Genomic DNA, 23,868 nt, shown 5'->3' on the forward strand with positions numbered 1-23,868 from the left:
GGATCCCGGCCGTCCGGCTTCGCCTCCAGCGCTGGGGTCGCTCCTGGGCCATCCGCGCCCCTGTTCTGTCGCGGGGGGGCAGGTAGATTCTGCCTCCCCCTCGCCATCCTGGTCCTGAAGGTCTCCCGAGAGGCGCCGCGGCTCGCTCGGCATCTCCTGGCTGGCTCTTCGCTCCTCGTCCGGAGGGGCTCGGTCTCCCTGGACCGCCGAGGATCTAACCCCCGCGTCGGCCGCCTTGGGGGGAGGGGGGGCGGGAGGGGGCCGGAGAAGAGCCCCGCCGGGCGCAACGCGACCCTGCGCTTCGGCTGGCCCGCGCCCCCGCGCAGGAGCTCGCCTGGCCCCCGGCTCGGCCGCGGGCGGGCGGAGGGCATGCCCGCTCTTCCCGGGCTGCCCCGACGCCTCGTCCCGGGCTTTCCGCCCCGCGCCTCCTCGCCGTAGACTGCCGACCCGCCGCCAGTCCTCGGCGCGGCCGTGAGAGGGGACAGCGGAGCCGCGGAGGAGGGCGCCTTGCAGCCGAGCCTGGGCTGAGGGGCCGGCGCATGCTGCAGTTCGCCTTGGCTCTCGCGCCACCGCCAGCCGCCGCCGCGCCGCCGCCCCCTCCGGCGCCCCCCGGCTCCCTCCTCGGCCCCCGCTTCGGCCCCATCATTGCAGGCTCCTTCTACTGGCTGCCTGGACTCGGATCCCGGATCCTTCATGAGTTGCGGACGACATGCCCGCTTCTTAGCCGGGGATCCTTCTTCTCGTCCCGCATGTTCAGGACCAAACGCTCGGTGCTCGTGCGAAGACTCTGGCGGAGCCGTGCGCCCGGCGGGGAGGAAGGCGCCGGCGACGCCGCCGAAGGCGCTGCGGACGGGCGGCCTCATGGGGCCGGCGGCGGCGGCGGAGGAGGAAGCCGGATTTGCTGCATGGGCAAGTCGGGGAAGCTCGCCAAGGCGCACGCCGGGTCGGAGGCTGAACTGAAAGCGCTGACCCACTCGGTGCTGAAGCGGCTGAAGGAGAAGCACCTGGAGGTCCTGCTGCAGGCCGTGGAGTCCCGCGGAGGCGCCCGGACCGCGTGCCTCCTGCTGCCCACCAAGGTGGACTCCAAACTGGGCCAGCATTGGTACTCTCTCCCGCTGCTGCTCTGCAAAATCTTCCGATGGCCCGATCTCCGGCCTTGTTCGGAAGTCAAGCGGCTTTGTGGCTGTGAATCTTACGGGAAAACTCACCTGGACTTAGCCTGCTGCAACCCCTTTCACCTGAGCAGACTCTGCGAGCTAGGTACGTGCTGAGCAGGAGCCGGTCGGACCGGGCGCTTACCCACGCTGAACAGCCAAGCCCCCCACCTCCCATTTGCTACCCCATCAGCTCCCGTACCCAAATTGAGCCGGGCCCGCAGTTTGCAAAAAAAGGCAGACCTTCGCCCTTTTTGAGACCCGGGGGGGGGGGGACACAGCCTTCATTGGAAACTTCTTCGGGGTCCTGTTGGTGAAATGGGGATCTAACGTTAGGGAATCCAGGATGAACCGGTGTGAAATCGAGGATCCTGCCCTTAAATCTTGCACCTGTATCACGAGAGGGAAGGGGGGCTTTAGATTAAGAAGTTCCAGTTTGGGACAGGCGCATTGCCTCAACGAGGTCCTGTGTGCATCCCACCAACCTCTCCTGGGGGTGGGGGGTAGAAATTAAAAAGAAAAATTCCCAGCGAGGCTTTTGATTTGGTTTTTCATATTCCAAGGGGAATTTTGCAAAGGGGTTGGGGAGGCAGAATGGGACAGCTTTGACTTTAGTTCCCATCTGAAAATCGGCTCCCATCTGGGTGCTTCTGGGTGTGCATTTAAAGTTCCTGCTTTAGGAGAGGTGAGTAGTGGAGGAAGGGATGAAGACTTCAATTTCATGTTAGGGTTCTTTCCAGCAAAAAAATAAACATTCCAAAATTTGACAGTAAATTATGTTTTAAATGGTGACGTAGCCAGGTGCTGGCCAAGCTGTAGTGTTTTGTGCACGATGCGCCATTAGGAAAAAACCTGAATGCTTTTGGAAAAACCCCTTCCAGGATTTTTTAGTTTAATACACAAATCTCTAGCCTTTTGCAAAAGCGATCCAACCCTTGGCTGGCTTACTCCCTCCTCAGTGCCCGGCCGCCTACCTTGGGCCTCTTTGCCTCAAAAATATAAAAGAGAACGCATAATTTCCAGGCCTGCAATCTTGTTTGCTTTTCTCCTTCTGCCAAGTTGCCTTTAGTTTCCACATTGGGTAAAGGGGGGGGGGAGAGAATCTCCCACAGCATGGTTGGAATTGCAAAGGTTTTTTTCCTTCCTTTTCTTTTTTTTTTTAAATGGGGATTAAGTTCATGATCTGCAAGGGAGAGAGTTGCTTGGGTAGGTTTTAAACCACATTAGTGGGCAGCCCTCCCACCCCGTTCCCCCAGAGCTAAAGTCTTTAGCCCCCCCCTCCTCTTCCTCCCCCCACCCTCCTTTTGCAAACTTTTGGGCGCTGTGGGTGTGTTAGGTCCAACCTGCGGGCTGATTCTTCAAGCCGTGGGGCCGGAGGGGGGCAGGCGGGGGCAGAACAATGTGAATCTGTATTGTGTGCCTTCCCCCCCCTTTCCCCCCTCCTGTCCCCCCTCCCCAAGTTTTTTGTTAAATGCGTTTGCAAGCTAGTTGGTAGGGATTTATCAGGGACGCTGGATCTATGGGTGACTTCCAGGACTGGAGCGTTGGGTGCAGCCAGAAGGCCCCTGCCGAGACAGCTACAGGAGCAGAGATATCGCAGAGCTTGGCGCCAGTGAGGCCCCTTTGTTTATCTGACAGTTAAATATCAAGGCAGTTGCCGCCAAGTAGCTCTGCCTTCGGCCGCCAGGGCTAAGACAAACAGTTTTGCTACAAGAATGCCTCTCTTATCATAAGTTCCTATCTCCCCCCCCCCCACTTCCCATGGCTCTGATTTTATTTTCTCTGCACTTTTCTAATTTCAGAGTCCCCCCCTCCTCCTTACTCCAGATACCCGATGGATTTTCTCAAACCAACGGGTAAGTAGATGCTGGTGATTTTTCAACAAAAAAGGGGAACGTGGGTTGGGGTGGGAAGCTGAGCTTTCAGCATAGAATATCTCTCCCTCTCTCCCTATCGCCTGTCATTGTCCTCCTTATACCAAATGGTGGTTTTTATTACTGCCAGCGTGTTGCCTTTTTAGCTCTTAATTTGCTGCTGGCTTACAGAGTTAATCAGATGGATTTCCCATTAAGATAAGTGAGCTTTACTCCTGAATAAAAGGACTGAGATTTTTACAGGGCTGTTTTGGAAGTTCCTGTTTACTGCAGTAAACCCATGTTCAGAAGGGCTCATGGCTGGGTCAGTAGGTACAGGATTGCAGTCAAAATCTATAAATTATACGAGATGCACTGAGTTTATTTTTCTGGGTGTGCCTTTGATAACTTGAAACTGAAATTCCTTTTTTTAGTTAATCAGTTCCTCTTGAGATGCAATAGTGCACCTGCACTTTTATATGGCCTTTTGCAGTTGGAAGGGAACTCAAGGATCATCTAGTCCAACCTTCTGCACAATGCAGGGGAACTATTTAAACCATCCATGTGAGGGTTTGTGGCTGTTTACTGAGAAGTAAGCTCAGGTGGGTTCCATGAGAGGGTCTGCCAAGTTAAGTGACGGGGTCAGATTGCCTGCTGGGATCTTCATAAACTTCTCTTGAGAAATGAAAAGAAAATTGATAAGCTGTTAAGATGTAAAACAAAAGTTAATAGCTTCCTCCCAACTTTTTTACCTATAATGTCTGGAACATTTGGAATGTTTAATTTTTTAAAAAAGTGGTTAATAACAGAAAAAAGTGAATTTCAGGTAAGGTGGATTTCCTGAAAGGTTCTGTTTTATATTTCATTTGGCGCAAATAAAGTATTTAAAAAAATGCAAAGAGGCACACGGATGTTTTTAGCACAGTTTGCTCGGCATGCTTGTTGCTTGTAATTGAGTGGCAAGCTGCCAAGGTAGAAGCCCGTTTGAGGCTGGCACCAAGCGCTGTTGCGGTTGTCTGCATAAACTTTTGGCTGGCAGCGGGCTCACCCTCTGCTAGATAAATAGGCTGGCATTGTGGAAAAGAGGGAGGGGGAATCAGAAATGTGCATGCAATGTGTGTGGGGGGGAGAAATAAAATTCCACAAAGCCACTTCATATCTCTTCTGACAATTAATGGACCAAAAATACAGATTACAGAGAAGTTTTTTTTCTGTACTGATTACGCCCTAACGTTAGGCAAGACAGTAAGTTGGGCAAGGCTTATAAGGAGACTCTTACAGACTCACCCTTGTCACCTACCTTTCCCATCCTTTTCCTATCCAAGAAAAGACAATGATTGCTCTGTTCTCCGGATCTGATTAAGCTTGCCCAATTTAAACATGGGCCTTGAAAAGCATTGGGTCCTCTTGACCAAGTGACCCATCTTTGATACCACTGTATTTTACATTGTGAGTTCTTTGGCTTAAGGGACCATCCTAAGGAAGGATCTTAGAGCTGGTGTTGTCTCAGCCAGGTTTATCTGGCAGGACTGTTACAGTTTGATGAAACACTTGGACTGCTTGAAGGGGATGTTCAGATCTATCCTAAGAAAAGTTTGGGATTTGCAATTTCCCAATGTTTGGTGTCACTGTTGCGTGACTGAGAAAGAGGACCCAGAATGGGATAATATGCTCCAAGAATGAGTTCGTTTTCTTGACATTTGGAATTATGGGCATTCAAGGGAAAATGCTGTGTTTATCATAGTTAGCATGTTGCCTGAGAATTTTGTGAGCTGTAGCACCAGCCCATCTTGAAGGCACCAGAGTGGGAAAAAAGTTTAACAAATCCCCTTCATCTTCTCAAGTAGGTGAGTGGGTAGCATTCATTCTGTTGGTCAGTTGCAGAAAATCTGTTCATCTCTCTTGGCACAGGGTTACCTGTGCTTTGCTGAGTAGAGTTCCACAAACTCTTTCTATTGTACACATTCTCACTGGGAGTCCTTCATGACCTTCCTTTCATGAATGGTTGTAACATTTTCATGAACTGTACTGCAGCAGATAAGCTCCCAATGAGCTTGAATTTCAAAGATCTGGGTTGGATCTATCATTTATCCATGGTTTCTCCCCCTTGTGAAGTGGGAATGCTGCTTGACTAATACTTTTTTGAGCACAAACAATTATAGTTTCCTGTCCTCTCTTAACGGTGGGCAAGGGTCTGCCCATAGGGGTACAAAGAGAGAGGTGAAAAGGTCAGCAAAGGGGGAAGATTATAAAGTTGGAGATGCCTAAATATAGCAAGGCAGGTGCTGCCAGACTACAATTCCCAGCATCCTTGCCATTGGCGATGTTGGCTGTGGATAATGAGAGTTGTAGTTCAGTAATGTTGCTGATCTTGAAACAAGTGTGTGATGTGTTTTTACTGAGTTGTGGCTTTGTGACCCTTCTGTTGGGCAGGCGAAGTATTGCAGCTGGTCAAGCAACTCTGCCTTAGGGATTGGCAGATCTGGATCTTCTGGTCGGGCCCTCTGTGATTTATAGTAGATCACAAATAATTTCTGGCTTGCTATAGCAACAGGACTGCTGAAATGAAGAGAATTTAGGGAGGAGATTTGGGGGGGAGGTAAGAGACAAAGGATACATTGTGGTGCACTCTAAGGTACCTTGTTCTGATTGGATTCACACGTTGTGTTAAACTGTGGTTTGCTTAAAGTAGGGTTTATTGCATAAGCCACAGTTGGCTAAGATTCACACCACAGCTGAAACCAAATGAAGCAAAGGGTGAGTGAGGTCAGGTTCTCCTCCTGCTGAGCTACTGTTTGGGAAGCGGTCTTGGTGAATCTTCTGGGTTCCAAGCTGAAGGGATTCCAGAACCCTCAACCTATGTGGCAACTGATGGCCATCTGAGATCTGCAGCTACCCTACTTGGTAGTGGACAATCCAGGCTGGCTTTCCTTTGCTTTGATGAGCTTGGTAGGAGAAGGAGACCTCTCTGGAACCCCCAGGAGATCTTCATCTGATCCTGTGCTTATTTCCTCTCAATCCAGTTCTCCTGGGTTCATCTGAGTTTACTGCTAAGGAAGTCTCCAATCCCAAAGATTTGTGCTTGATAGCTCTGCCCAAGACACTCAGAGTGGTGTACATCGCACTCATTCCTCCAGGTTTGCCCCAGAACCTCAACTTTGAGAGGTTAGGGTAGGCAACCGGAGAGAGAGAAAGTGCTGGCTCAGGTGGATTTGAACCTGGTCTCCCCTGTCCTAGGCCCACACCTTAACCATTATACCATATTGGCTTATAAGTAAAAGTGGTTAAAGTTTGGGGGTTTGGAGGTTTTAAGGAAAAAGCTTTTTTTTTTAGCAACAGCTGTCTCTGCTGCATCGAACTCTGTAGATTTGAAAAGCGTGGCCAGTAGCCAGCCACGTTGGGAAAAAATCGCAGAGGGGCTATCATTTTTGCTTTTGGTAAAGATGCTGGGATAAATCTACAAGCAGGCAGTTTAAACCTCCATCCTGCTGTATACCAGGCCCTCCTTCTCAGTTAGAGGAGTGACATTTATTCAGTAACAGACCGTGTATAAACAGTAAAGAAACCCCAAACTTCGACAATGCTGTTTTGAAAGGAAAAGTTCTCTGGATCGGCTAATGGGAAGTGATTAATAGAGCCAGTCGGAAGTGTAAAAAAAGTGAAGGAGCGTCCGGACGGTTCCTTCCCTTCCTTAAAGTCCATTTGGCAGTTGAACCCTGAATAGAATTGCGCAGGCAACTCGGGAGACAAAAATAATTCATAAGTCTGTCACTGCAGGTGGTTATTATAACCTCTGACTCTCATCAAACTTCCTGTTTAATCAAGGCCATTGTCAGGAGAGCAAGAAAGGAAATTGTATGTCTTTATTCTCTTGCAAATTCTGCGAGGAGTTTTCTTTCCCCATGTGCTTGAAACCCAAAGTGGGTTGCTAAAATGGTTTGATTTCAGAGGAACAGGCTATCCTGTGCTGCCGCCCCCCCCCCCCCCCCGCCGCATAGGAACAATTCGGGTTGAGGTAGAACTAAGCACTTTTGGGAGATTCAAAGTTCACTTCCGTAAGCCAGCTAGGCACTGTTTTCTCTTTTTATAGAGCACTATTAACCATATGGAAGAAAAGCAATCCTTGCTATCCACAAAGGTAGACAGCAGAAGGCTAACACATTTTTAACTGTGCGAGATGCCAATTATACCAAATGATGTGGATTTATTGAGCCAGGCTGCAAAGGTAGCATTTGATGTGTGTGAAAGGGTGAATTCTGCGTTCAGAAATGGTGAAGAACAAAGTTGGATTTCTGGACAGGGGTGCTGAGGGGATTTCAGAAAAGTCGAGATGGGGGCCACAGTCGAAACTGGCCTTTTGGACACCTGTTTCCAGAGCTTCAGAAGTGGACATAATCTGAAATCTGAAGCATTGTAGATGTGATACATATTTTCAAACCAGGGAATCTGAACCCCATTTCAGCTACACTCTTGAGTTTAGCAATTCCAAACTTTTTAGCTGGCTGGGGAATTCTGGGATTTAAAGTCCACAGATCTTAAAGTTGCTGAAGTTAAGAAACACTGCTTTATAGTAAATGCGTGTGTGAATGAATGATATATAAGCTACCTGTTGCATTCTGGAAGAATTGTCTATCCTTTTCCTTTTTTTCCTTCTCTTTTTACGTTGCTCCTGCCAAAAGAAAGATTTGTTTGCAGATGAGGTATTCTTACGACTATGTTGCAGTGGATCTCATTCTTTTCAGTTTGTTCTCAGCATCCTGGCACAAGATATCCTGTATGTCAGAAATATTTTAGATGAAGTGTTGAGTGAAGCATTAGTCACTCTAAATGCCAATCAGTATGACTTCTTGTGGTCTCTAAGAAGGCCATAACATTTAATTTAGATAGTTTAATATTAGCAACTGTGGGTTCTAAATGGGATAATTTTCAGGTACTGTACCAATAAGGAACTGTCCGACGATTAAATATGGAAAATTTGGTGAAAGATAATCTCATTTGTGTGTATATTAACAGATAGCAGTGTTGAAGTTGGATGTCCCTTCAGCTCCTGGAAGCAAGAAAAACATTAAAATTAGAACTGCATGGCTAGACTTAATTCTGCCCGTTGTTAACAGATAATGAACCCATTCAATTAAGGAAGTCAAAATAATGTTGGGCATTGTTTTGGCAACGTCTCTCTACCAACATTGGTGCTCAGGACTTAACTGTTGTTGCAGCCCCCACAATACCCAGCTTTTGTGAGGTGGATAAGTATTGGGTATTTCCCCCAGATCAGGGTCTTCTAAAACCTTTTAGAAGGCTTGGGAAGCCTCAGGTCAATCGAACACTATAGAAATGTGTGCGGTTGTACTAGTATTTTAGAGAAGATAAGTAAAGCAAGATGGTGAATTATTAGAAATGCATACAGATGTCAAAGGAGATAGATGTATGGACTTCTGTTTGGGAAGGGGGAGACAAATTGGTGCATGGATTTCCACACCATTATGCAAGTCTCCATGTTCATCTTCCCCACGATGGGTTGAAGCCCTATCATTCTGTAGTTATATCCTGTTTTTACCTTCACTGTTTTCACCTTGATGCAAAAGCTGACTTCCAATAACACTGTGTTTTGTGCTGCTTGTGTGTAGGGCTGCCACATCTGGGCTGCAAAACTCTGGGCAACAACTAGGGGACAGCAAAGTGACACAAAACCCTTTATTGTTTGCCGCTGTCTAGTGATTTACCCAACTTGTAGCCCAAATCTGATAGTTCTACTTAAGTGAAAGTCCTCTTCGTATCATTAGGATCTGTCCTGGCCCATGCATCCATAAAAGCCATCGCTTGATGTCCTTCAAGGAATTCAGAAATAGTGCCGTCATTGATTTTCTTTTTAAACCTGCATCTGTAAAACCAGCAGGGCATTTGGAAGTAATACTGTTTTTATACCTGATTCTGATTGCTGATTTGCCCTTTCCAAGCAAATCAGGAATTCTAAATCAAGAGCAAATCCTAACTTTTGGGGGAAGTGATAAAGTAGAAGGAAATGACAGATACTGAAATTGGACATGAACTAGCCAGCCCCATTTTAGCTAAGTGCAATTGTGTGGACCCAACCCTTATGTGGCCTTCCACGGTATGCTGGGCACGGTGTTTCAGTGTGCTCCGCAAATCCAGAAATTTGGATTGAGTAAATCATAATTCGGAAGTAAGATTCTTTTAAATTGGTTTTTACTGGATTTTCTGGAGGAGGGGTTTTTTCTGGGGAGAGTGCTGCCTTAATGGTTGCGATTGATTGCCAACCACCCAGCATGTAGATCTCGAAGGCCCTCTAAACATGTTGCCATAAATAAATAGTTAAGAAACCCCTGACATAAGTCTGCCAGTTTGAATTATCAGTGCAATTTCAGGGCACTGAATTTCTCTCCCTACATTAACGAAAAACGTCTTGTGTGCACAAAAGGTGCGAGAGAAGAAGGTTGCCATTTTAAATGCGTTTGGCTTTTTTTCTTATTCTGTGACATTGTCTGTGCTAGCTGGGGATTATGGGTGATGAAATCCAGTGCAGCTGAAGGGTGCAAAGGAGAGGAAGCCTCGGTGGTGTCCAGGGAGGGGGGGAATTGCCAAGATGCTGGATGGAGCATCGTCACACAAGTCCTGCCCCGTTTGTACATGTGTCAACGTCACGCACAGCGCTTCAGAAGGGGACGGGCTTAGATCATAATACTCCATCCAGCACCTTGTCTGTTTTCACACACGCACACAGACACCTTTGTAGCTGCTCTCTTCTTGGCATGCATTGCTGCTTTAGGAATTCTTAGGTGGAGATCTTTAAGTTTCTTTCTCATACCTTCTTACCCCTTATTATGAAGTGATATTACCCGGTGAGGCCTAGGTGAGGCCTAGGTCCTTGGTAAAGGGAGATCTCCAGCTGAAGCATTTGACTGCCACTTGCCCGTTTTGTTAAAGTCTTAATTGTAAAAAAAGCTGTTTCCTTAGACCACAGAAAGACACACATTGAGAAAGTGTATAGTATACAGTATTTCAGAAGTAACTCAATTTCCTGTCTGTTCCATTGTTTTTAGTTTGATTAAGTATATCCTGTTAAACTGTATATTCCTGTTCAGGGTTATACTTAACTCTGATAAAATGAGATTACGGAATGTGCATTAAGAAGTGTGTTCTTTCCCTATCTGCGAAAGAGGGAACGCAGTTACCGAAAAAACGATTTTTGGTCGTTTAAAAACAGGTCGTTATAAAGTACGTATCCCTTTTCCGACAGGTTGTTTGATTTTACGTAACTCTCTTGACCAGGTGCCAGTAGTTTTTGGTTGGGCACAGGGATAGATAAATCGACTTCTAATTTATATTTTTCCTCCCCTTGGCCTTAAAAGGTTGGTCTTTCCAATGATTTGCTGCAGGGAGCATATTTGGAATTCCGGGGTGCTGGCAAAGGAGTTTATTGTATTGATTCATTGAAATGGATTATTAGATGCTTCAGTTGCTAGAAGAGAACTTACCCATTTACAAGGAAGCTGCTATACAGGACAATGACAAGGTGCTGATTTATCAGAAGAGTACCTCCATTGTCCCTTGAACTCTCTCTGCCAAGGTGTTTGGAAAGTACCAGGCCATTTCTGATAAATGATTCTGCTTTTTTTTTCCTTTCTTTTTAATAAGCATTTATTAAGAGTTAGATCTTTGCATAGAAATACATTTCTGACTGGAGACCAGCAGAGCAGAGACCAGCCCATTAAAATGGAGGGTTGACTATCCTTCACTATTTGTACCATTAGGACCTCAGCTTAGATATTTTACTATGATAAGGGAGATAAATGGGGAAACCACCCTGTCAATAACAACGTCTTGGAAGAACATACACCGTCGTCACATTTTGTCTTCCAGAATTCCTGATTTATGTCTTCACCTTGTCTTTCTGTTTAATCTTGGAATGTATGTCTGTAGTGATCAGTGTTTGGCTGAATAAGTGTTTTTCAACCTTGGCCACTTTAAGATGTGTGGAATTCAACTCCCACAAACAATTCAGAGAAAGTCAAACTTCTGAAGGGTGTGAGCATGATGATGGGTCTCGTCAATGAGCAGACATGAATGAAATGGGTTGTTGTACAAAAAATCCTCTGTATGTCAGACAGTTCAAATATAGATTAGTCTCAGTTTTGTTTGTGAATTCTGGGAGTTGAAGTCCACAAATCTTGAAGTGGCCAAGGTTGAAAAACACTGGGTAAAATAAATGCATCATGTCACCCTTTGGAGGGAAAAGGTGGGGTGACATAGAGGACAGTTTGCATTCTTGTTAGAAATAAGAGTTTATTGCTATCTGCATCTTTGACAGAGATGTCTTCTATCTAGTTTGGCTAATGGAGAAGCCATTACAGAGCTGGCAGGGCCGTCCCCATATTAGGGTTTGGGAAGCTGGTGCGCCCAATTGTTGGCCTTTAATTTTCACAGTCTCTTGCACTGACTGTGCCAGCTGGTCTCTGGGCGTCAGGCTACCCTAGTTTCTGATTCTGGTTAGTAACCATAGCTCGCCTGGCTTCAGGGATGTCCACAGGGAGGGGGGTCACAGTCATGTGATCAAAGCTTAAAATATGGTTGATCTTGATTTTTTTACATGTACACACACACATACACACACACACACCCTGCAGACACTCCTCCCTGGCTTAGAAGTCACAACAAACTGTCATTATTATGACAGTAGAGAGGGAAATTGGCAGTATGCAGAATCCACAGACCTCTAAGATGGTCCTGGTTTTCCATGATGGCCTGGCAGGTAACCCTGTAAGATAGGTCAGTGTAACTCCAAGTATGCTTCCATTCAGTGAGCATCATTTTAGCTTTTCTGACTGTTTTCTGACTTCAGGGGGATTTGTGTGTCCCAGCATTAAGAAAACCCCAAACCTTCCATTATACAGTCCTTTTTTACAGTAGGACCCAGTGTTTTTGAGAATAGGACAGGGAATAGCTGATCATATTTCAACAAAACGTGGTGGTGGTGGTGGTGGTGGATTCTCACTGAAATAGTAAGAAAACAGAAGCTATTCTAAGGAGGACAGAGCAAAATACCTTTGACAAAATGCCCTCTTTTCCCCCATCTGGGCTGCCTCAGTTTCTCGACTGAGAGGCAGTAGTGCAGCCACGAAAAATTCCTTTTGGATTTCTCAGCTGAGGTTCAGCAAGCTGGAATTCAATAACCAGGGACGATCAAGCAAACAGAAGCAGTTCAGCCAAAGGAAGGGGGTGTGCATTCGGCAGAGAAGATGACTGCAGCCAGCCTATAATCTTGTGCTCCTTGACTAATGACAGGAGCCCAGACATGGTGATGAAGGCTGAGGGTGGATGTATCATGAAGAATTGCCCCGTGCAGACAGTTAGTAATCACTTCCTAGTAAACTCTGTGGAATGTGCTTCATTTAGGGGGAGATGGGCGGTGATAGAAATGTGAATAATAAATAAATAAATTTAGCTGGAGACGTAGTTTGCAGGGAGCTTTCAAGTATTGGGGGTGCGGGCAGTGTCATGTCATACTTATTTCTCCACTTATTTCCCTTTTTTGTGTTTCAGCAAGTTGTCCAGACTCTGTGCCTTCTTCCACAGAAACGAGGGGAACTAATTTTCTGGCCCCTGAGGGGCTTGCAGGTAAGAATCAAGATCTCTTCGGTGCCCCTTCTGTTGTATGTTCTTCTAACAAAGGAAGTTGAACTTCCAGAGCGATGTCCTCAACCTTAACAGCTTTAAGATGTGTGGACTTCAACTCCTAGAATTCCCCAGCCTACGCATCTTAAAAGTTGACAAGGTTAAGAAACATTGATCTAGATGGCCAGTTGCCATCCTGTTGTAAGCAGTATTCCGCCTGATTCCGCCCCTGTTGTCTGGTAGAATACATCTGTTCTGATGCTTTTCCAGGAATGAAAATCTTGGCAGGATTTTTCCCCAGCCCTGGTGGATAGGGATACCATCTGAGGGTATCAGGGGTTGGAAAGCTGTTGTATGTTCACCAATGTTGGGAATCAAGAGGAAGTCAAATTTCTGAAAGGTGTGAGCACAATGATGGGTCTCATTAATGAGCAGACTTGAATGAATGGATTGTTGTGCAAAAAATCCTTTGTGTGTCAGACACCTCAAATATAGATTAGTCTCAGTTTCGTTTGTGACTTGAAATCCTGTACTGCATTTTCATAAAAGGTTGTAAATAGGTCACAGTTATTTTGCATTTCTGCTAGAAATTTCAGCCCCCAATGGCCTATGTCTGAAAATCTTCCCATTTGTAAGAATGTGTATGATAATCCAGCCCTCAAGAGAATACTTAACTAAGATGTTCCAGATTTTGATTATTTCTGAGTATTTTTAACTGTGTTACACTTTATTGGTATCAGCCAGGAACATCAGTGAGTTTTCTATAGCATGGCCTGTCCCTATTCCATTCTGTTTCATGGCTGAAATACACCTCCCAGCATCCTTAGCAAAAATAGCCCATCATGGGGAATGCTGGGAATTGTAGTTCAGCATCTGACTGGCCTCAGGTTGCATGGCTGTAGGATTGAGTTTTACCAGCTGTAGAATTAAGTTGACCATATTTCACATTTCTGGTCTTACTTGTATCTGCCCTCCCCTGTTGAGAGCTGCTTTGGAGCCTAGACATAGATGCTGGCAGTACCACAGTTAGCTGAGGGCAACGTCTGCCTATGTGATTTATGCACAGAGAGCTAAATTATATACTGTCCACTGTCAGGGTGTGCCAGAGCAGGCTCCTGTTTTTTTTGCAAGTTTGCAAGTTGAGGCTGGCTTCTGGTGATTAAGGCTGGGTGTAAGGAGTTTGGGTAGCTTGCAATTTCATTTGGGAATGGCTGATCTCTGGGGGAGGAGGTGGAAAAGAACATTTTGAGATTAGCCCCCAAGGAGCACCATCCAGGTGGGGAGACATTTTTCTCCCAGCGCGTTTTGACTTCTGAGTTGCAAGTTGCCTTTATCAGTGGAGTCTTGGGCACAGTTTGTGCATTTGTATGGCTGAATTGTAGCCTTTGCCTCCAGAGCAGTGTTTCTCAACCTCAGCGACTTTAAGACAGGTGGACTTCAACTAGCAGGGGAATTCTGGGAGTTGAAGTCCACCCGTCTTAAAGTCGCTGAGGTTGAGAAACACTGCTCTGGAGGAACCACCCCATTCCGCTGAAAAGCCATGTAGCTCTCCCGACTCCTGTGATGCAGTATGCAAATGCTTAATAGCTTTTTGCCAGTGCCCCAAAAATACTCGTCTGGACTTGCGTACCTTTTGAAAGAGAGTTTTCTTTGGCCAAGGACGCCTTGTTTGATTTACAGAAGAGCCATACTCCCATTCATTAGCCTACCACTGGAATGTTAGAAAACTGTGTCCCCCACCCCCCACCCCACGAATGTTGTATGTGTGGGACACTTTTGTGTGTTCTCTGCAGGAATGGCTTTCGGCGTGGCGGTGTTTATGTGACTCTTCTTTGCTTTCTTTCTAACGTAATATATACCCTCGGCTTGTTATTTGAGAGGAGCGGATTCTGTTTGTTCAAAGGCAGCTAATAAGAATTAATCAGGAGGAGAGGAAAAGAAAGGAGGGGAGGGAAGTAAGCATGGAGAGGTTTTTTCCCCCCTTCTTTAAAAAACATGTATTCCCTTTCAACCTTCTTGCAGCCGAGCCCTGCAGAAGACGGTTAAGGAGAGGAAAAAACCTCAACTCGACAGAGGAGGAATCAGACTATACAATAAAAATGTTAAATAGTTGAAAAGGGAAAAAAATGAAGTATGCGGGAGGGTGGGGTTGAGTTCCGCAGGATGCCACATGAAATAAGCAAAGGAGGACTAGCTAGGAGCCTCTTTTTAAAAGCCCTATGAATTGATAACATCTTGGATTGTCTAGTCTGCTGCTGAAAGGGAGGGGGAAAGGAAAGGGGGGGATTGGGGGGCAGCAGGAAATCACATTGCTCAGCCCCGGTGGCAGAACGCTTTCTTAAGAGATGTCCTAGATGCCTCCACCAAAAAAAAATAATAATAATAAAAAAGATGCTTTCTCTGAAAGTTTTCATCCTTGCAATTGACCCTTGGTGCCTCCTGAAAGTAGATCTTTCTGTCCGTTTAGGTTTCTGGAATTGCAGAGGGCCCAGATGGGAACACAACCTAATAAGGTTAATAATAATTTTTACAATTGTTTTTACTGCAGTTAAATGAAGAAAAGAGGGAGGGTTGTTTAACGGACAAAGAAAAGGATAAGCAGGGGGTTATCGGTGAAGTCTGATTCATTGATGAACCTGGAACGCTTCGTGAAGGTTCCCTAGCTAGAAAGACAGTGGAACCATATGCAGCTGAGGTTCAGTGTTTTCAAACGTTGAACTGAGATTACCGTGGCCAAGATTTTAAATATGAGCTCTTTAAAGTGCTGAATGTTCACTGGCTGTTGCCTTTATTTTTTTCTTTACACCCTTGAGATAGCTTGCTGGAAAGTGTATTTGAACAGGATTTTTAATGAGCAGTTATTGGGGCAACTGGGCTACTTTTATCTGCAACGAAAACTTGTAATAACTTACCCGAAGTTTAAATAGGGGAGGGGTCACAACGAAGTCAACATTCCTCTCTCTTTTTCCTTTCCCCTTTCATATATTTTTGAAGTGAGTAGAACTGCCTTTTCTGAATTGCACATTCTGTATTGGCCACATTCTGAATTGCAACCAGATCTCCAAAGAAGGATCCGTGGCCACCTTTGTTATGGATCCCAACCTGGGAAATAAAAAGAAGCTGTTTCTGGTGCATGTTGGATGCTCTCTCCACCAACAACCCTCAGGTGGCTTTCTGGAGGAGCCCTGCATCCTCTTTGAGTGTGTGCAGGCAGCAGCACACAGGTTGGTTTTTGCATGAGCTGGGCCTGTGCATTATTGTCTCAAGAAATTATCCCTTAATGCAGGGACTGATGACCAGATGTTGTGGTGAGCCATTCTTCTTCAAGCTGGCGCTTTCCAGCGTGTTTGGGGTTGGAGTCCCAATCCACCTGGGCCACCAGCTTGGAGTAGGAAAGCTGAAGTAGATACTTCAGTCAGAGCAGTCCCTAATTCAGTGTTTCTCAGCCTCGGCAACTTTAAGATGGGTGGACTTCAACTCCTAGAGTTCCCCAGCCAGCCAAGTTGGCTGGGGAATTCTGGGAGTTGAAGTCCACACATCTTAAAGTTGCCGAGGCTGAGAAACACTGAGCTAAACGGACAGGAGCTGGGATATGTTTGGAATTGATCCACTGGGGCTTCAGTCTCGATGTCTGTGTCTACACATGCCATAGACCCCATGATTGCTCTTTACAAGGAATGATGTTTGTATAGGAAAGCAAAGCATCTTCTTTAACTTGGTTCAGCCATCCAGGAATTTGTAATGTGATGCTCATCTGTAGACCTTTCTCCCCAGATGTGACCTAACTTCCAGAAGTTGTCCTCTGGGTGAGAAAAAAAGGTTGTCCAATTCTGAGATGCTTCTAAATCTGGAGATGAACGTGGTGTCTGAAAAGTGTTCTTCTGCAGCTAATTCAGAGTAGCCAAAACAGTTTTGCCCAGCTGGAAACATTGGGCAGTTCTGCCAGGGATAGCGTAGCACCCTTCTCCATTTGTACTGAAACAGTGTAGTGGGTGTTTCGCTGTTCAAAGGGTGCCTTTAAAAATGGAAAGGAAAATAGCGTAAGATGTGTGGAAGAATGCATGTAGGCTTGGGGGTGCGTGCGCTCACAGATACGAACACAGTTTGCTTAAAGAATGCAGAGAAAAGCTGATGTTTTCTTTGAAGCTTATAAGAACGATTTTGTTCTGCTTCACGGGGCTGAGCAGATTCTCTGGGACAAAGATGCCCAGAGGATGTGCGTGGGTGATCTGCTTGGAAGGATGAGCAAAAGAGAGAGACTGCCCAAGTCTTTCCCCCTTGAAAATAGCCAGCCTGACCTTGTCCTTCACTGTTTGCTGTTTCCCACCTTGGCTTGGTTGAAGGAGTTAGTGAGTCCCAGGTAATGAATGAAGTTCAGTTCGGGATGGGAGGAAGGCTGGAAATCTGGAGTCAGTCATTCTTTTAGCAGGGGAAGAAAAGGAGTCAGCGGGAGTCAGTATATATATAGAGAGAGGGAGAGAGAAAGCGGAGGAGAGGGATGTCAAAACTTTAATCCTGTGGGGGTCTTCACAAAGAAACTGGTTCCAGCAGCAATGACCTTTAATTCACTCCGTTCTGCTCTTTCATGTCATCTGGGGCACTTGGAAAAATAAATGGGGAAGGAAATAGGTGGGAGGGGAAGTAAAGAGGGAAGGAACTTGCACAGACCAGCCAAACTGAATTTCTAGAACCTAGTTTCACTCTTGTTTTCTTAACGGAGCATCTTCCAAAAGGTAAAAACCTCAATTGAGGAGGAAGAGGAGAAGGAAGAAAAAGAGGGGTGGAATTCGGGGCTTGGGTCTGTCCTTCCCCACTTCCTCTCTTAATCCTCTTCTCCTGGGGTAAATCACTCCTTGCCTCTCTCTCCCTCCCTCATTAATTCAATGCCTGCTTTATGTCTTTGGAGCAGGAATGGATAATGTTTACTGTGCAGTCCAGAACTGTACGATGGGGAGAGATTCCTGGGTTGCAGTGACCTCCCAGGCTTGGGGGAGGGGGGCTTATCCTGGTTAAAGAAAGCAGGCCACATTCTGAATTGCACCCAGATCTCCAAAGAAGGATCCGTGGCCACCTTTGTTATGGATCCCAACCTGGGAAATAAAAAGAGGCTGACTTTTTGCTCTGGTACAAATGGGATGCTCTCTCCACTAACAGCCTTCAGATGGCTTTCTGAAGGAGCCCTACATCCTCTTCGAGTGTTTGCAGGAGGAAGGCCTGTAGACCAACTACAGCTGCACACATGTTGGTTTTCCCATGAGCCAGGCCTGTGCATTATTGTATGACACTAGCATGCCTTCTCTCCTGCAGACATTCATACAGTGTTTTACTCCCAAGCAAGGTTGGCAGGAATGTTACTAGTGATCTTGTGCACGTAGAACACACTATTTTAGCAACGTCTGAATGGGCTGCAGTCATTTAATCAAGATTATTTGCGGCCATTATATGTTGATACTTAAATTTCAAGTGGCATGTTCCCATTGTATTTCAAATTACATCCCAGCCTTGCTTGAATTAGCAGGTTGGAAGAGTGAAGAGTCCAGCTGACTCTTCTCCAATCCTCAGTAGTGAGTTGAAACTTGACATTTCCCTGGGGGTAGGAAAGATTTGTCAGAATTACTTGGAGTAGGGGAGGATTTTCCTTTAAAAAACACTTTTCAGTACCAGTAGTTCTTCACCTGCTACTGTTCCTTGTAACTATATTAATAAGATGAATGAGATTCTGCCGAAAGCAAGTAGTAGAGTTGGTTAGGCTGTGATGTCACCATGGGCAAATGAGGACAGTTGAAAGTAAGGGTACGTGAGGTCAGTGTAAATGAGTAAGCTTTTCCTTTTCACAAAAGACATTGTTTATCTTATTGCCCTCTGTTTTGTGGGATATCAGAAGCTCAGCTCTAGTTCCAGGTAGCTTGGAAGTTGCACTTGCTTGATCCAGCAGAAAGACTTAGTCTTCAAATACTCTTTAATTGTTAAGGCAGAGGAATTATGGCTCACAACGTGAAGATCCATTGCAATCTGATGTTTGATGTCCCTTGGTTTCAGATTGGTTCATACATTGCATAGGTTTAATTATTCTTCCATTCACTTTTTTTAACAAGAAAAGTTTTGAAGAGCAGTTGATTGTCTTTTCATTATGAGATGGAAAGTGGTTCTGGAAAAGTTCTGTGTGGCTCTTCATCCTTGCTGATCCCTGGGCCCATTACAAAGAGATAAACATTCATCTGCTTGCCTGTCTGTGTCTCTTCACAATAATTTATTTTTTTCTATCCTTGGCTACCATATGGGTAGTGGAGATTGCTATGTGTCCAGCTCTTAGATCCAGCATGGGTGAGATGGTGTTACTCATACATAGTTCGGTCATATTTCAGTCCCTTCCCTTTTATTAGGAAAATAAGTTAACAACAACTCAACTTCATAATAATTAAACCAAGACCCACTTGTCTTGGCTTAACACAGATCTCTGCTAAGGCTTTCCCCCTCCTCAAATCTCTTTATTTAGCATTTTATTTAAATCCACCATACCAAAATAAGTAAGCCTCTCTCTAAATAGATGACCTGGAGGTGCTGTGTTCCTGTTGCTTGACTTTTTCAAAAAGAAGCTGGCTACAGAAACCTTTGCTTGCTCGTGAAATGGCTTATATAAAAACGTAGGTCTGTCTACAAAAGGACAAGGTTATCAGGGGACATGAGTAAGATGAGAGCAGTGATGTCTGAAGTAAGGCAGGGTGCCTACCAGGCTAGCAAAGAGTGCTGGAATTCCCTTCATACATCTTCTGACCATGACAGTGTCGCCAGGTCAGAAGCATGAAGAGAGACTAGAAATTGGGTGAGTCATGCCACATAGACTTTGGGTTCTGAGCTTCATTCTACCTTGCCCCTTCTTTCTCCAGTGCTTCTTCCAAACAGACTATACTTCTGCTCTGGGCTAAGTGTAGAACAGAGACCCAGCACTGTTTATTCCAAAGAAGTTCTGCAGATTTCATGGACAGTGTTAGAGTAGCACTCGCTGAAGATCTATAGCAAGGATAGCAAGCTGATGTTCCACCAGAGATAGTTAGAAGTTGTAGCTCCAGCAACAGGGGACATGTCACTGGTTCCCTACCTAGGACTAGCAGAGTAGGAACAGATAGTTAAATATCTCAGCGTTTTTTAACCCTACTTTCAGTACGGAATAACTAACATACTCCTTTGGGAGTTAATAAAGCACATGGAAGAAATTGATCAATGGTTATTTAACGGAAGAATCCCCAATTCTCATTTTTTTAGTGATTGCATTAATCCACTGCAGCTGTTCTTGATTTCATCTTCATTGAAATTTATGAGATGGGTGCCTTTAAGGGGGGAATCGAAAAGGCAAGTGCAAGAGTGCAATTAAAGTCCCACCCCTTTTTATATGTGTCATGACACGTTCAAAAGGAGTAGGCCTTCATTTGTGCAGGCATGGCCCCGTTTTGGCTTTTTGACCCATCCTGGTATGAGACCCTGTTGATAAAATATTTTTGTTTAATTGTTTATTGTACTGGCTGTAGTCCAATTAAAGTTGCTTGTAACTAAGAGTGGGATTTGAAACATCCCTGTTTGGAATGAGAACTTGTTATATTTGGCCATGCTTCATGATTCCTAGGTAAGTGTGGAGAATTATAGCTCAGATTCCATAAAAGCAGTGGAAGTTAGTTGCAACCAATTTAAAATTCATTGTGTATCTAAAATTCATGGCATATCTGGATTGCAGCCATTAATAATAAGGGCCAACATTTGGTGGGAGTTTGCTTGATTTTAGTTACAATGAGCGGGGGGGAGTCATGTTGTCATTCAGAACAGCCCTTGCTATCCAGATCTATGCAGAAACTTGGTGAGTGGGTTTTTTAATGTGATTTTTTTCCTGTCTGCATGCCAGATTCCCCTGATGCTTTAATTTTATTCCAAGCTTGTTCTTAGCATTTGTAGAGCTTGCAAGCTTCCCTTTTTTAAAAAAAAGTTCCTGGCTAAGCAATATATGTATTAAAAGTCTAACACAACCCTAAAGGTGTGAGCATGGATTTATTTATGTATCTGCCAGCTAAATAAAATTTACCCAGAGGAAGTGGTGAAAACTTCAGCGTGTGAGATGGTTTACTTCAGCATGTAAGGGTTGGCAATTGAGTCAGATGGATAATTTTAAATAGTTGTGGTTGGAGGGAAGAGCAAGTGAATAGCGTGATAGAGCTAAAAGAAGAATCCAATATCTCACACACCTCACCAGGTATTTACAATTCCCTGCTTCCTTTTTTCCTCAAGAAAATAGTGACAGGCTTCCACCCCGTATAAAATATAGCTAAGTAATGACTGGTTATGTAGGATGGAAAATATTTCCATCATTTAAGTAGCGTAAGTGTTTGGTTAATACTTGGTATATATTCTGTGTGGTTTGTTTCACTTTGCTTTAACTTGTGTGAATCTATACCTTATAGCTGCCAAACCATGGTTTAAGGCTGAGCACAAAGTATGAATCCACCCAGTTGTGGTTTATTCCATAAACCATGGGTTAATGCAGTGTGGGAAGCCTGCTGTTGTGTGATGTAGGTACTTAAAACAGAACTCTCCACCACAGATGTCCAGAACAAGCTGGGATTGTGTCAGATGACCTCATGCATAAGTGACACAATCCTGTATTGGCATTGTGTCTGACACAAGTCATTTAGATCTGTGGATACCCTGTGATCTCAGTTGTCCCCTTCCATCCCAATCCAGAAACATTGGTAGTCATGCATCTCCTTGTTTTATGTGCTGAGTGATGCAGGAGAACCTGCCAGATAGGTGTCCTAACTAGGCCTTTGCTATTATTGAATTGGGGAAAAGGAGAACTTGAGTATGTGTCAATTTGTTTATTGCATTCAAATGTGTGGTCTTCCACTTACGGAATTCTGCAACTGGCATGGGTGAAAATTCTGGGGATTGAAGGCCATATTTCTAAAGAGTCAGAGGTTGAGAAAGCTGCAGTATGGAATATAGTTGACCGGGGGGGGGGGGAATAGAAACCACTTTACATTAATTTCTTCTTTCTTCCTAATGTGGTTTCACCTGGAAGGCAGTAAAGTTGATAGAGCAACTACATAGCATTTGCAGAAGGCCATATTGTAGTTGGTCTCACCTTTTCAGCATGGTCTTCCCAGAGCTTCCTCAAAAGCTATTGAAGAAACTGAACTTAACAGTGGGAATTTCCTGTAGTTTCTCTTAATAACTTTGACTGCCATCCTGGAATGCCAGCCGTGGTGTTTGTTCTAAATGCATTTATATAGGATATTCTGTGCCACAAGGAGACTTTATTGTTCCTTTCATTAAGTATATAACCTCCCAGGGGCTTGGGGATAATTTCTGATGGATTTTGTTTCCAATTTCTCTTTATACCTAGTGTTTGATATTGAACAATGCAACAGATAACTTTAAACTTACCTAGTTTGTTGCATTGTCTCTAACCTCATCTTTCAGCTCTTCCAATGGTGTGCCCATCGCCACTTAACTTGAGACCATCCCCCTTGCTTCTGGTTGTCCTCTTCTTTTGTTCCACTTTGCCCAGCAACAGAGCCTTCTCTAGAGAGCTGGGTCTTCACATAATGTGTCCAAATTAGGATAATTTGAGCCTGGTCATTTGTGCCTCTAGTGAGAACTCTGGGTTGATTTGTTTGATGACCCATTTGTTTGTTTTCTTGGCTGTCCATAGTACTCTCAGGAGTCTTCTCCAACATCAAAGTTCAAAAGTGTCAATATTCTGCTTCTTCAGAGTCCATCCTTCCCTTCCATAGAGTGTCACAAGGAATACCATGGCTTGCTGATCTGATCTTTGTAGACATGACACATCATGACATCTGCATATTTTTTCCAAGGCCTTCATGGCTGCTCTACCAAGTGCTAGTCTGTGTTGTATTTCTTGACTTCTTGTTCCTGAGTAACTGAGGTTACTTCAGGCTTATCAGCTATGCTCTATCAGCAGTCCACCTCTGCAGCCACTAAGAGACTCTAGGACGGTGTTGAAGAAATGCAGATATCTACCCTCCCAGTACTGTATCCCTAGCTCTTGGGCCCGAGGTTTCCCCAAAGATTCAAGAAGGAGTCATAACAACACTCAACAAAGGTCATGCCAGCCAGGGCCACGTTTCTGAATCGGATTGAATGTGCCCCATGGAAGGCAGCCTGGCACTCTGCCCAGTGTCTCAGATAGTTTCCTTTCCAGTTTATTTTCAGTTCAGTGATATTATTAAGTGCAGTTACCTGGCCTTCGTTCAATTTGTGGCACAAAAAGTAAAGTTCATATTTGCCTCCTTAACTTTTTACCCAAATAACTTGGCATTTTACTGACCAGTTGCTATTTTTCATAGAATTTGTTCTAAGGTGTTGCTGGGGAACGGTCTTCCACCATTCAGGAACTGCGTCGTTAAAAACAAGAATGTGGGCTGGTGTTGTTTCAGGACACTTGGCAAAATGGTGAGAACCGAAAGAGCTTGGCAGCTCTCGGGATCTCTAGCCGCTGGCTTTTAATTAGCTCTTTTAAGCAACATTAAAAATCTTGGGTGTATTCTTAATTTTGTTTGGTGTTAAGCTGCAGGGAATGCCTAAGTCATTTCATCACGTGGGGCCAAAATGTCTGGAGCTTTGTGCAAGGGAATTTTAATCAGGATGCCCTAAATGGAATATTCTTTTTGTTGTCAGTCTAGATTTGTGCGTGTGTGTGTGTTTCATATCCAACTGTTTTATGTGACTGGGAAGCTCTGTGTGCTGCAATGCCATCTCACAGTTTTGGATGACAATCAGATCTTCCTGGTTAAGGCTGCTAATGAGAGATAAAATCTGTAATAAAGTCGCAGTGCAATATGTGCACCGATTCCTGTAAACTGTCCGGTTATTTTTTTTTATCTGTGTCACATTTGAGTAACCGTCCTCATGTGCTCTCTAGTTACCTGGGCCTTGAGGTAGTGCCCTTCAATGTTAACCTTGATGCGTGGTTGCACGATATCCTGCTGATACAATCTCTACCTCTGCTGAGCGGTGAGGGAGAGACGCATTATGTGAACTTAACGGCTTATATGTGACATCCCGTATCATTAAAACATCATGTGGCTTGTTTGATTGGGCTTAGAGCGATACACCAAGCTTGGCAGGTCATGTGTGAAACCCGTGGTTTATAGCTCAGTGCGGTAAGTGAATCAGCCACTGACCTGTTCAATAGAACAAGGGTAAAATAAACCCTAACATTA

General features: G+C 44.8%; 1 protein-coding gene across 2 annotated transcripts in view; it reads left to right on the forward strand.

Annotated features, from left to right (window-relative positions):
• The first annotated feature begins 357 nt into the window (after positions 1-357).
• SMAD7 (SMAD family member 7) overlaps positions 358-23,868 on the forward strand; it is a 290,040-nt gene continuing 266,529 nt past the window's right edge. For both annotated transcript variants that reach the window (XR_010067368.1, XM_063295841.1), the window contains exons 1-3: positions 358-1,260; positions 2,957-3,010; positions 12,569-12,643. Coding sequence is in view for 1 of the 2 variants with exons in the window: in XM_063295841.1 (XP_063151911.1) it covers positions 540-1,260; positions 2,957-3,010; positions 12,569-12,643 (850 nt within the window). In the remaining variant the exon portion in view is untranslated. The remainder of the gene's footprint in view (positions 1,261-2,956; positions 3,011-12,568; positions 12,644-23,868) is intronic.

This window comes from Candoia aspera, chromosome 2 (assembly GCF_035149785.1).
Source record: "Candoia aspera isolate rCanAsp1 chromosome 2, rCanAsp1.hap2, whole genome shotgun sequence".
Taxonomy (NCBI): domain Eukaryota; kingdom Metazoa; phylum Chordata; class Lepidosauria; order Squamata; family Boidae; genus Candoia; species Candoia aspera.